Source organism: Maniola jurtina, chromosome 13 (assembly GCF_905333055.1).
Source record: "Maniola jurtina chromosome 13, ilManJurt1.1, whole genome shotgun sequence".
In the NCBI taxonomy this organism is placed as follows: domain Eukaryota; kingdom Metazoa; phylum Arthropoda; class Insecta; order Lepidoptera; family Nymphalidae; genus Maniola; species Maniola jurtina.
This window is the reverse complement of record NC_060041.1, coordinates 8,391,855-8,406,043: the sequence shown is the minus strand read 5'-3', so window position 1 is coordinate 8,406,043 and position 14,189 is coordinate 8,391,855. Positions and strand designations below refer to the sequence as shown.

Genomic DNA, 14,189 nt, shown 5'->3' with positions numbered 1-14,189 from the left:
ATGCATTGCTGCAACAAATATAACATAAATTCAGCCAATCACAAATATTGTTTTAATGACTGATGCAGGTTTTACGGAATCGACCTACTTACCGACCGACTACTACACCAAAGTTCGACAACTATAATGTGACAGCTACGATTGCAATCACTTCTTTTGGCTCCATAATGCACAGTTGCAGCAAGCATACCATCAATTTAACAATACGATAGCAATCATTGCAATGTTATAATAACAAGTTTTGTGCTAGCCAATTCCACTCACACAACACAGTACAAACGCCCAACCGAATACTATTTGTATCTGACTCAACACGCCGCATGACTCGAGTTGATTTGCGTGTTGTAGGTATGCGTCCGTCTTAACGTTCTATATTATTTATGTACAATCGCTAAACATCATTACATTTAACGTCTTGGTGTTACCGTTTTATTGATACACTAATAATAATAGTCCTCCGTTAAAATCTAAAGTATAAAATTTGTTTCCACTCAAAATACAACATATATTCTGCTATCAAATGATAAAAAAAAAATACGAATCACACTTACGCGTTACATTTATTCTCATAATTATTGTATTATAGGCACGAATGAACATTTAGAGTGCCAAGCTTCATCTACTACCACTACATACAAAATGAGCGAGGGGTTTAGTCCTACAGTTTAATCGGCCTTCATTCCATACCGCTATACATTTTAATCAAATTAATATCACGGTCCTTTCAAATCTCACTAAAATACCTAACACAATCCCCTTTCAAGTATTTTCTGATGGGTAAAAAGTATATATAAAACAGCTGATATTTTTCACATGATTAATGGCCGCATACTGAAAGATTTGTCAAAAATTCAGAGTATTACTTAAAATAATATATAGGTCGGTTAACAAGAGTTAGCATGGTCACAGGAAACAGTTATTATCTGATGTTAATGATAATAACCGGGACCGACGGCTTAACGTGCTCTTCGAGGCACGGAGGAAAAGAAAAGGATAAATACGGATCTCCAAAGTCGGTCACCCATCCAGTTATCGACTTGTATCAACGTTCACTTATATTTTACTAAAATTAAACATTGAAAATATCAGAATTTGTATTCTATAAATAAATGCCCATTAAATAAAATTCGAATTTCTTCTAAATAAATAAAAGACTATAGCTCCGGCTACACGCTCCGTCTTACCTGAGAGCTTAGGTAGCACAAGCCAGTTTGCACAGTTAAGTGCGTGCGTGTGGACGACAAGACGGTATCCCGCACAGTTCCAAAAGCTGCTAAAGATTGGACTGCACAGTTCTCGGTCTTGCCTGTGCAGTAGGGTATTTACTCCAATTTTTTTATTACTTTATTATAAACCAGGATAAAAATAATGACGTAAACTGAAAAAACTAATTAAATCGATCAAATAACAAAAAAATTATAAGCATTTAAATAAATATTTCAGATTAGACAGAGATATAGATATAGCATTTTGACGTCACTCCGTCACTAATGCCATTAGTAGCTTCGTGCGGTTTGATACAAATTTTCGTTTTGCGAGAAAGGGATAGAAGACTCTCCTACTCCAAAATTAAAATTCCTGTAACTTTGTAAATCTTTGTTGGATTTTATTATTTTTTTCAGCGTACGTCATTATTTTTATCCTAGTTTATAATAAAGTAATAATATTTATCAAATTCAAAAGTAGGAAAACACCCAATTTTAACGGAGCGTGTAGCCGGAGACTAAAGGTTTTTCACCAAAACATTTTTCATTGAGAATACATAAAATTAATAATTACGAAAGTAATTACGAAAATACACGTTAAATAAATACCCAAATATTCCCTTTGGATAATGTTTTTGTGTAACGCCTATAAAAATCACAAACATTGACTTCACTTAATTTTATTGAAATGCGCCTTCGATCTATGTCGTGCATTTATGGACTATACATACGAGTATGTGTGCATTACTAAAGCCAAACATAAGTCCTTAAATCAACTTAAATTAACAGATCTAAAAATAATGCTATCCTTTTCATATTATTCCCTGCGGAAAAGAATAGCATTATTTTTAGACTTGGCATTTTCGTTAATAGATAATATTTATCTGAATAATTACCATCGACTATGTGTGCGTATCAAGACGTATCTGAACACCATTGGGTTAGCAAAAACTAAGCGTGAAACTCGAGCATAATGCGTACTTTTCTGATAATAATAATTAAATATCGTTCTTATTTAATTGAAATAGTTGCAAAAGATGGAAATAAAATAAAGATAAAATATATTACGTAAACATATAAAAAGTCCTGACACACTATCTCAGCAATGCCCAGCCCCAAACCCTCTGATACCCCAGTCCAAACCCATGGACTTAGAAAGCCCAACACCTTGGACCTAGAAAACCCAATCCCTTGGTGGTAGAAATTTGAAATTTTACACTGAGCTTCCCTTTATAATGTAAACAAGGAATAAGACCGGATTTTTTCGATATCTCCACAGGATAGGGAATAAAGAGGGATAGGGAAAGATATTTTCGGCGAGAGTTTTATTTGTATATTTTGTACTTTATATGTACGAATTTATTATTTATTTTGTTGCTTGAGCAGTTTTACGCTCGGTTTGTGCTAACCCTTATGCGTCAATTGCCATAAAAATAAAGTTCATAGATATTATATAGAAGCTCACGCATAAAGTCTTGCGCAAACATCTTGCAATACAATGTACAAAAACACATACAGACCTATTTAGGTGATGCAGTCCGACTAAATGTGCGCGAGCCTCTAAGGAGCTGCCATACAAAATTACATACATTTTGTACGCTGATTTTAGCTTCATAATTAAACATAATTGAATAAATAATAAGTAAATAAATAGTTAAATAATTATTCCAAATTGAAATTCAGCGTGAAATATGGCTGTTCTCCAGCAGCGAAATGATTTTGTCAAATTTACAACTGTAAAAACTAAAACTCGAAAGCGACCTCGAACCAATAGTTAACACCTCCCGACTGTTTCTCACACTTTCGAGATTTCCAGACCATTTTTATGGTTCCATAGTAAGGACAAAAAACCCTTACAACTTAGTCCAGTCTATGCATGTTAGTCTGTGGCACAGCCATTTTAAAATAAACTAAAGTTGCAATTGAGATAAAGAAACCTGCTAAACCAAATTTTGAAAAGAAAATGACAGGATAGGTAAGCGAGAGCCAAAAATGTTGGTTTACTCGCTCCAATGATAAGTGGAGGGATAAGTGATAACGAGCGTCAAAGGTTTTAGCAACTAGCATGACTACGGAACACTACTTCATGCGTGTTTTGACACGCACTTGACCAGTTATTGTTTAGTGAATAAACTTACACAATTTCAGGCAATGCAATAAATAAAGATGATAAATTATAGAAAGGTAAAAATTTCATTAACTCTGGAATTCATTGTCAAGATAGGGGCTTCTTTAGGGAACCATTCAGACGGCATGTGTTCAACCTTGTCTATGTCCTGAGTGCCTTGCGGAGCGTATTTACACGCTGAATTTAGTATGCGACGTGACATGTGCGCGTCCGCTCGTACTCTGGACCGGTTCAAACCTGTCGAACATTTGTATACCCCGTTTATTCCACCTGCATGGTGCGCCATCAATCAGGACACACACTAAAACATTGCATAAACGTTGAAGACACATGTCATCTGAGCGGTTCCCTAAAGAAGCTGCTATCTTGACTGTTTTCTAGTGTTCAAATAACTTATCGTATCTATCTGACCTTCTTTTCCACACCCATCATACAACACAACGCGGATTTTCAAAATTTCGACACTTCGACCTAAAATTAGTAGGAATTGAAGCGATCACGCTCCGTGCAAGCGACCCCCGTCGAAGCACTTTCTAGAGGTCCCGCACACAGTCCTTTCACTGCCCGCGAACGGCATCGGCAAATTATTGTCCAATTGACACCCTCACCAAGCAGAGAAGTCAAGGATTACCACCTGCGTGAAAGAAACATTTTTCATAATACTAAAATTGCCAAAGTGTAGTCACAATTCTCTATCTAATCCAAAATTTAACGGCTTGAGCCCATTGAAAACTCAATTGAATTCAATTTTTTTTACAAATTCATAGAACACTAAAAACTACATAGTTCAGTGATTGGTTGCCCGCTGGACCAATCTTTGCAAGATTAGTTCAGTGGTTGACCTCTGGATCAATTTTGGCCACATTAGTTCAGTGGTTGAATGCTGGACCAATTTTGGTGAGAATAGTTCAGTGGTTGACCGCTGGGACACTCTTAGCGAGATTAGTTCAGTGGTTGACAGCTGAACTACTAATCTTGCGAATTTCAGTAGTTGACCGTTGAACCAATTTTGGTAAGATTACTTCAGTGGTAAACCGTCGCACGAGTGTACCAGACTATCGGCCAGCAGGGAGAAGTTCCGAATGCTCGGAGGCGTATAGCAATCCCCTAAAAACGTCACTTCGTGATGACCGCGACCGCTCTGCCAAGAGTGGTACGACGAAGAAGAAACCGCCGAGCAACGGAAACTCACCTAGTCGGAATCCGACTCGTCGTTGACACTGGACCGCAGCTTGGAGAGCGTGCGGCGCGCGGCGGGCGTGCCGTCCTCCTCGTCCGACGAGATGACGATGCGCTGCCGCGGTTTCACGCCCGTCGCGCCGCGCGTCATCCGCCGCGCGCACCCTTCCTCACCACCTTCAACGCAAATAAATAAATATGTAGAGCTCGTTCACACAGGCTGCGTAAGTGTTGTGTAAGCGTAGACGTAGTGCGTACCATTGCGTTGTAATGTATGGAACTGTATGAAACATGGCAGTGGCATACCACTTGCGTGGCGTTAACGTTCACGTAGACGTAATGCGGGCAGTTACGTCTATGGGTTCACGCGCGTCAATACGTGTCACGTGTACGTGCTGCATACACAATTGGTGTGAATCGGCTTTAAAGATATGACGTCAATAGTACTCACCCGGTGGCTTTAACTGTCAGTTTCGCTTCAAAACTCCTTGAATTTGTCTAAATGTATTTTTTTAGGTTTTCCTTTCTTTGATGAAATCAATATGGGTACATAATGGGTATATCATACTGTTATACTCTAAAATTTAGTTGCCAACAGAATCAGTACCATGCTCGCTAACTATACCAACCTTCCGTCTCTTTGTGCTTGGTCGCCTTGGCTTCCTTCTTGGCCTGTTTCTCTTGCTCCTTCTTGTCCATCTTGGCTTTCTTCAGCGCTCTACACTTCTCCAGCGTGGGCTTGCCCTCCAGCCCCGCCGTTACCAGTAGATCGTTCATCTTTGCCACCCGGTCCTTGTTCTTTGTGCAACCTGAGCGAAACTTTAGGTTATCTACTTTGTTTTGATTGCTTGAATTTATGAAATTTTAGTGGAACTGTGCATTTTGGTCAATAGGGGAGAGATTGTCAACTAATTAGAGGTGTTTGCGAAGGTCTCACTGTAAGCGTTCAAATTATGGCAATGAACAAATAAATTACATTGATATAATATGAATGCGTGATACCTACGTATCTTTTTAGTTTAGTAATACATTTAGCGCATGTCTACCATCTATAACAAACAGTGCATGCATTCAGTGTGACCACAACCGAAAGTGATGCTTTATACAGTAAGCTTCTTGTAGTCGGACCAGTCACTCGGGGCCACGCATTAGGTGCATGTCCTACACTTTATTCTCTTACCGCCCGTTTCTTGTAGTCAAACCAGTCACCCGGGATCATGCGTTAGGGGCATGTCCTACACGTTGCTTACCTATCATCAGCTTCTAGTCGAACCAGTCTTCCGGGGCCGCGTTTTAGGGTCATGTCTTACACTTTACTCACCTTCCATATTATGATTCTTGTAGTTGAACCACCCGGCCGGAACTGTGAGTTAGGAGTATATCCTACTTTACTCACCTTTCGCTCGCTTCTCGTAGTCGAACCAGTCGCCTGTGGTCTCGCTTTATGCGCATGTCATACACTTAGCTCACCTTCTGTCAACTTCTTGCAGGAATTTCTTCATGTCGATGATGCCGGGCTGGCGCAGATACCACTTTGGGGGACTTCGGCGCCTTGGGCCATCCGGAGCCGCGCCTTAGGGGCATGTCAAACGTTTAGCTCACCTTCCGTCAACTTCTTGTAGTCGAAGCGTATGCCGGCCGCCTTGAGGAACTTCTTCATGTCGGTGATGCCGGGCTGGCGCAGCTCGGGCGGCACGGGCGGACGGCCGCGCCGGCCCGGCGTGCCGGACGCTTTGGGGGACTTCGGCGCCTTGGGCCGTCCGGGGCCGCGCTTTAGGGGCATGTCCTACAATTTGTAGAAATAAAACCACATCCCGGATTATAGTACTACCCTACTTGAGATAAAATCGGCCAAGTTCTTGTCTGTCTGAATGCTTGTCCTGACGCCTGCATATAATGAGATCAAAATAAGAACAGAAAAGTCAATGAAGTACAGTTTGTTTGATAAATTCTTTGCATATATAATGATTTCTTTTTCTAAGTATTACAAAATTTAATATTGCAAATACCTAGGTAGTTCCAAAAAATGTTAGCTACAGAATAAATACAATATCTTTTTTCTAGAAACTATTTTGAATTGACGGCAAATCTCAATACAAATCCCTTTAGGGAACTTCTGATAAAACAGGGCTTCGACGTCACTGGCGGGCGTCAAATGTAAATAAAGTAGCCAATTTTTTTTTACGTCATCACAGATTATTTGACATATCGTCGATTCAGGATCAAATTGAGAGTTCTCTCACTCTAGTTCACTTGGGCTATACTAACTACTTTACGGATAGAATACAGTTGCATCACAACTCACAAATAACGAAGCCATCTTTAAGCTCAAACAGTTTCAAAACTAATGAAAATGAAATAAAAACTATTTAAAGACAAAGTTCTTTTATACTTACGAAAATTTCCACAATATCTGCTCCGATATCGGTAGGAGATGTCGATTCGATAGGAGATATAGAATTATTTGTGTATCCAACATCGAATCAGAATCCCTAGTGTACTTAATCTCTCATAGGGTATGGACGGAAAAGTTTTCTATGACTTTCCAGTCCATACTAAATGACAGATTTACGTACAGTTAATATTAAAGCCTGACCAGAAAAATAAAATACCTTATCTAAAATACTACATTATTGCGGAAAACGCGTGGAACTAATTTATAGAATACCATATAATAGCAGCGCCCCCAGAACAAGATTTTTACATTACATGTTACATACATACATTATACTAACACTTGAAAAAATTATACTAGGGCCTTAGTACCGATATAGGAGCAAATACATATTATTGAAAGGCTGTTCGAATGCTAAAAGTACATTTGATTAACATATTAACTTTACAAATGATATGTTAAATGAAATCTTTAAAAAATGATGCTTACGTCATCGCTCTCTTCAGACCCACTCTCGGAAGATCCGGACGAGTCATCGGACGATGATGAGTCGACTGTCGTCACCTTAAACGGAAGAAAATGTAACAATTTAAAGTTCTGCCTGACCGGTTGTGGAAAAACTGCATCAATCATTATTATAATCTCAATTGTTGTGATTGGCTGGATTTATGGTATTTTATTATGTAGTATACTTCGTTGGGATATTAACTCATTGGATATGACGCCTCTAGCCTGCAGCTTGGCAGCCGCGAGCTTTGCAGCGGCGGCTTTTTTGCGAGGCTTGCGTTGCCAGTTTCTTTCTCTCGACGTTTGCATCATAGTAACTATACAGCACTGCAAGAGGCACGGGAACGTCACCCAAGTATACTTAGTTTGGATGTTACCTCATTGGACATGACGCCTCTGGCCTGCAGCTTGGCAGCCGCGAGCTTTGCAGCGGCGGCTTTCTGTGCGGCGATCTGCGCAGCTTGCGTCGCCAGCTTCTCCCTCTCGGCATTCGCGTCGTAGTAATTATACAGCACTGTGAGCGGCACGGGAACGTCACCGAAGTACACTTCGTTCGGGATGTGTGATGAGTCCAGACAGTCATCGCTCCATCGCCTGGTTTAACAAACAAAAATATTTGCTTATAAAATAAAACAGGTGTGATATTTTGGGAAAGATTTCAGCATGAGCCGAGGGTTTACATTTGAGTCCAGAGTAGAGCTCGTACTTATCGCCACTTTGTGTGTTGTACTTTCATACGCGGATGGTATGCAGAGAACGAGGAGATTCGTCACAAATAAATGCAGCAAATGGCTTAACATGCTCACCAAGTATGTCTATGCTTTTAAAGTATACCGGATAAGAACAAAATAGATCCATCTTCAAAACTAAATGAGCGTGCCAGACGTCTTTCGGCACGTGATTCGTCCTACCATCGGAACTATATCCCTGACAAAGTCCTTCCTAAACCTAGTAATCAGAGAGGACGCGTAATGATGGCGGGGACACGGTGGGTCACTAGCGCCCAGTGCGCCTAGGTAGGCGTGCCTGGTGACTTAAAATAAAAAAAAGATATTTTTAATTCAATAAAACTTTTACAAGTACTTTTGAGTCGTCATAAGCATCTACCATTGGTTCGGAATGCCTTTCCTACCGCGAAGAACCAGCAAAAAACTCGGCGGCTGCTCTTGCTCTTAGCTTGTAACTTGTCCTACCTTCTGAACTGTATCCCGGAGAAGTCCTTTCTGAACGGTCGTATGGCGTACTGATATCCGGAGGGGGCGCGCGGCCGGCCCGCGGGCATGGGGCGCGCGGCGGGCGGCGGGCCGCGAGGGGCCGCAGCACTCGGCGTCGGGGGGGTCAACTTGGTGGGCGTGCCTGGTGGCTTCGGCTTGTTTGTAGACCCCTTGGGACGACCTCGTTTTTTCGGCTGGATAGAAATAGAAATAAAAAAATTATGGGGCCACACTTGCTTTTGGATGTTATGTGAAGTAAAATGAAAAAAAAACCTCATCATCACCATCACCGCCACCGGGGAGAAACATATTTTCTCATGTAACCTTCAACTAACTATGCTGATCATTGCGCATGGTCTAGCCGTACATCGATAAATCGCCCACTGCACAGGTATAAGGTCATAGATCTTTTAACTCAACAAATATAGTAAAACACCCACTGCGCAAGTTCAAGGTCGTTTTAACTTGACACCAACGGTAAGTTACACGAATGAAGGAACTGAAATTCATTAGCAACTTTTTAGAAAGGGAAAGTGGAAATGCAACAGAGCGGCACTAAAGAATTATTGAATTATAATAAACACTTTTAAAAATCTTAAAAATATAAAATGTCACCTCCAAACCAGGTGTCATTTTGCCAGGTGCGAAGCCCATTTTTGCACCTTCCGGACTACTGAACGGTTTTCTGTCTTCTTCGCTGATAAATAAAATATAAAAGGTAAGTAATGGCGTCGATTCTGATGTTTTTCTCTTATCTATCTGCATCTTTTTCTTTTTAGTACATACTGCTAAAAAAAGGATGGAAAATAAATTTAAAACTCTAAAATTTAGCGCCACCCTACTTTAGACACTATAATATGCTCAATACTGGCACCTTGGCAGTTTGACAGTTTTAAATAAAATCAAACTGTGTCTGTCCTTTTCATATTGCATTAGTAAGAAAAAGATGCAAATACTCTAAAATTTAGTTGTGATCAGAATGAATACCAAAGTGCTATTTTTGGAGGATTTGTGTCTGGAATAAATAAATGCTAATACCAACTAGACTCAGACTAGTCTTATTAATGCTAGGATAGATTAGACAGTAGATTATATCCAAAATGCTAACCTTTTATCTGAAGGCGTCCCCGTGGGCTCCTTGGGATGTGCAGCATCCTTGCCAGCTTCTGGTAAGCCTTCAGGTTTGCTCGATTCTAGAACAAAATGCAATGCGGATATCCACTGCTGAACAGACGATTCTGACGATATGCGTCATATTTGATCTTTTGTTTTTTTTTTTAAATCATAGACTAGCGCTTGGCTGCAATCAAACCTGCTAGCAATTAATGATGCAGCCTAAGATTTAGAATGGAGATAGATAATATCCTGGATTAGCACATAGGCTACTTTTTATCCCGGAAAATTAAAGAGTTCCCACGGGATTTCGAAAAACCTAAATCCACGCGGGCGAAGTCGCGGGCATCGGCTAGTATTAAATATGCATGTGGAAGGAAAAAAGGAGAGATATATGTGTGAAAGTGGTGAATAATATGACATGACAGAAGTGAGTGGAAGATTATGTTTTGCAATCATACTTACCAACTGGTTTCTCAAGTTCTACCCTTGTTGTTTGTCCATCATCTAAAAGAAGAAAAATCATTGAATACCACCCACAGTAATTCAAATACTATATTAATATTATAAAATATTAAAAAGTGTCTGTCTGTCTACAATCTTTTCATGGCCCATAACCGGTTTCGTCCAGCAGAGGTAGCTCACATCAATGTTAAAGTTAGTTTTAAAATCCAAATTAACAATAAAAAAATGGAAGAGCTTCTTTAATTGTTAAGTTGTAGCACCATCAAGATTATTTTGTTTTTGTTATTTTTTAACAATAACTAGATGTAACCTTCCAAGGTGAAGAACCGTCAATGCATAGTTTGAATCGCACTTGGCCAGTTTATATGATATATAGCTATATAGATGTTTTACCTTTAGATGGGTCAGCTATCTTGGTGACTTCTGCTGGTATTATAGCGGCAACATCTGGAGAGAGGGCAAATAATAATATGTAGTGTAAATTGTAGTATAATGTTAGTTGTAGTTAAATGTCAAGTTAAATATTTAAAAAAGCTTTATTTGACAAAACTAACTAAGTACAACACCTTAATAACAAGCAAAGTACCTAGCCCCCAAAGTAGGTTTTCCTGCGCTATGGGAAGCCAGTCTTACGCCTTTGGTTTAAAAGTTCATTTTTACAAGAAATTAACAATTAAAAAAGGGTTTTTAATTGTTAATTTCTTGCCCTTGTTATTTCAGTGCAATGCTATTATACCCCTTATAACATTGAGCTTCAATATTCAACTATCTATAATCTGAAGATAAATTACTTAGCAACATTGTTACAAAAAAGACAAAAAGCAATGTTGCTAACTTACTAAGTAACTTATCGACAGATTACAGATAGATTAAATATTTAAATGTAATGTAAAACGTGTGTCCATACACCTTCAAAACTTACCACGTGGTTTCTCAACATCAGGTCTAAGTGCCAGCTCATCTGGTTTAAAGATATCTGTCTTGATCTTGATTTTAGGATGCTCCATCTCAGCAGTCTGAAACAAAGTATTATCACGGACGCCTTAGATCTCGAGGTAAATGATGATCACAACAACACTTTAACATAGGACTCTAACTGCGTAGACCAGTTCTCGTCCTTCACTTACCACACGATTGCTCTGTCTAAACGGCTTCGTTGAACTGCTGTATGTACCTAATATCATTTCCTTACTCTGTGGTAATGTTAGTAGTTTATTTTTTATTTTTTGAAGAAATATGGGTGGATTTTATAAAATCTAATCTAAATCCACAGGGACGAAATTGTGGGCATCATGAACTTTGTATACAGATAGCTTGCATCTTGCAGACTACTTTTTATTCTGGAAAATAAATGAGCTCTCAATGGGATCTTAAAACCCTTAAATCAGCCCTAACTGGACAAAGTTGCAGGCATTAGCTAGTGAGAAATATAATAACAGAAAACTCATACCATCATTTCATTTTCTGGATGTGGCCTCTTGTGTGTATCAGTGGGTTCAAGTTTGATTTCTGGTTTGAGCTGCTTGATGTCAAGTGGTTTTTGTGTGTCCAGAGGTGGCAGTAGATGTGGCTGCGGCGGCCATGCTGCTTTGTGCACACCCACATCTCCATAGCCTTGGACTGAAACAACCTTTGATCTGCATTTAAATTGTCTGTATACTAATCAGACTCATACTAATCAGAGTGACACGCAGCTTGCTCTAGAATGGGCGGGACAGCAATTACTTATACATGGCATACTATTGTACATTGAAGATTTAAAAAGAGCAACCATCGAGTTTCTTGCTGGTTCTTCTTGTAGGAAGGGCATTCTGAACCAGTGATAAATTCAATGACATTTCAAAAGCATTGTAAAAGTTTGTTTGAATAAAAAACTTTCTCCAAATAAAAAACTTTCTGTTTCTATTAAAAAAAACTGATGTTGCACACCAGGATGGATGTATTGATGTATGGATTATAGAAGCATTGGACGGACAAAACTTTGTTGGTTGGACAGGGTTAATCGGAATGCAAAATGGATTGTTGTAAGAGAATGTATGCAATGATATTGATAGACAAATATTTTGTAGTGCAATGATGATGATATTAATCAAAACTCTTCCAAAAGAAAGCCTTTAACAAAGGGTACATAGATTATTTTGAAAATACTAATGAAAATGAAACCATAGCATTGATTAAACTTTGTGGCTGATTCTGTTATGCACAACCTCTAAACCTAACTAAAATGACAGGTCTAATATATATCTATCCTTTTTATAATGCTCCCAGCGGAAAAAGGTAGTAATCGATTTAAGCCTGTCAATTACACAGTGTAGTTTAAAGATTGTGTACAGCATAATAAGACAAATTATTATTGTTAATCAATAGGAATTCTAAAATAAAATTAATATTTTACCTTTGAATTTGGTATCTTATTTATTCTGGTTTTATTCTGGTACTTTTTAGTCTCAGTAAGCTATTTTTAGCTATATATTGCCATACTATTATAAATTTAAGTGTCTAACAATGAAAAAGATTGTTTTTGGTCTAATTTGCTATAAAAATAATACAGAATTATGAATTAAAAAACATCCAATTGATAGGCAAAAAATACAAAAATAAAAACATATCAAGGAAATAACATAAATCCACAATACTGTTAAAGACAAAATACTATCTTAAAAATGAATTGATTTCAAAAAAGTAAAAAGTATACATCTACTAAAGTTTTATTTCAGATCAAGTCTTGTTTATATACATAATATTACATACCCATATGTGATTGTGCCATATGAAGCTGCGCCTGGGTAGGCTGTTGCGGCGGGAAACTCTGATGATGTGCGTAGTTCTGGTGCGCGGGAGGAGCGTACGACAGGTTCTGCGGAGCGTAGCCGCCGGGAGGCGGAGGCCCGTACGCTGCGAAGGCATCCGGCGGCGGATAATGCGTGTTATACGCACTCGCGTACGGTTGATACGGTATTTGATGGCCATTATCTACAACAAATATGCAGCCACTGAGTTATACTTCCCAGGAAGATTTCCCTCGGACGAGTACGTGTAACACAGCATACCTATATAATTAAGCGGCAATCCGTTTCCCTGGACAACGCCGTGTCCCGGCTCACCCTCCATACGCAGCCGCTTCTGATTCATGGCTCTTTCCGCCTCATAATTCATCTTGATCACTGAAATGATAAATCACTTACAATTCCACTGATGGTAATCACACAAAACCACTTCCCCGCATCTTCGTAATAACAAATTATGAAATGTTTCGTGTTAACTATGACAGACGCCAACCGGACGCTAGCACTAAACACAGGTTATATGTTCGGTTAAAGCAAACATAAGCGTACCTTTGTTGCAGACTGATTGTTATTGATTTTAGTTACTAGAATCACTTGGGACCTTTTTTCTGATAAATTGGATCATAATAAAGCACAATATCGAGTCAAAATAGCTGTTGCATACGAAATATGCACCTAATTTATCAGCTCTGCTGACAGTAAAATTAGAAAAAAACACAAAGTGAAGTGAAGCCGAGTTCAGGAGTTTATTTTTTTTACTATTTTTTATTTGTGGTATACCTATATAGATGTAAAAATCTTATAGGTTATAGTTGGTTATGGTAATTTATGGTCAGCATACCAACTGAGGTGAACCCTAGTCGAACAAAGAGTCGTGCCCAGTCGTACTTGCACGAATCACTATCCATGTTATAATATAAATTGCGAATGTGTGTTTGTACAGGTTTGCCGGGTTTGTCCTTCACTCACATCACAACGCAGGAACGGATCGACGAGATTCATTTTTGCTTGAGCACTCTCTCATGGGCTACTTTCATCCCGTCCCGCAAACTATGCAGACGAAGTTGCGGGCATCAGCTAGTGTATAAATGGATCGAGTATCGGGCGCTTTAGTAGGTATCTCTTGTCCTCGCTCTGCAGTCAAAGTGGGACAGCGATAAGTAGATAGTTATTAATTGTTTTAATTAGGTATGGGAG

The 14,189-nt window shown here is 39.0% G+C and overlaps 1 protein-coding gene across 3 annotated transcripts; it reads right to left on the bottom strand.

Annotated features, from left to right (window-relative positions):
• Positions 1 to 1,707: 1,707 nt before the first annotated feature.
• LOC123871280 (HIRA-interacting protein 3-like) lies at positions 1,708 to 13,743 on the bottom strand. 3 transcript variants are annotated; one of them, XM_045914992.1, is made up of 16 exons: positions 13,542 to 13,743; positions 13,257 to 13,370; positions 12,958 to 13,179; positions 11,657 to 11,826; positions 11,129 to 11,222; positions 10,600 to 10,653; positions 10,207 to 10,248; positions 9,737 to 9,821; positions 9,244 to 9,325; positions 8,608 to 8,822; positions 7,792 to 8,008; positions 7,397 to 7,471; positions 6,115 to 6,298; positions 5,142 to 5,321; positions 4,526 to 4,689; positions 1,708 to 3,967 (listed from the first exon to the last, which is right to left on the bottom strand). In XM_045914992.1, exons 2-15 carry the CDS (start codon positions 13,360 to 13,362, stop codon positions 4,526 to 4,528), a joined length of 1,890 nt encoding a protein of 629 aa, XP_045770948.1. In that variant the 5' UTR covers positions 13,363 to 13,370; positions 13,542 to 13,743; the 3' UTR covers positions 1,708 to 3,967. The 3 variants fall into 3 exon arrangements, with proteins under 3 accessions (XP_045770948.1, XP_045770951.1, XP_045770949.1); XM_045914995.1 differs by having other exon boundaries at positions 6,115 to 6,283; XM_045914993.1 differs by lacking the exon at positions 13,542 to 13,743 and having other exon boundaries at positions 13,257 to 13,530.
• Positions 13,744 to 14,189: the final 446 nt, after the last annotated feature.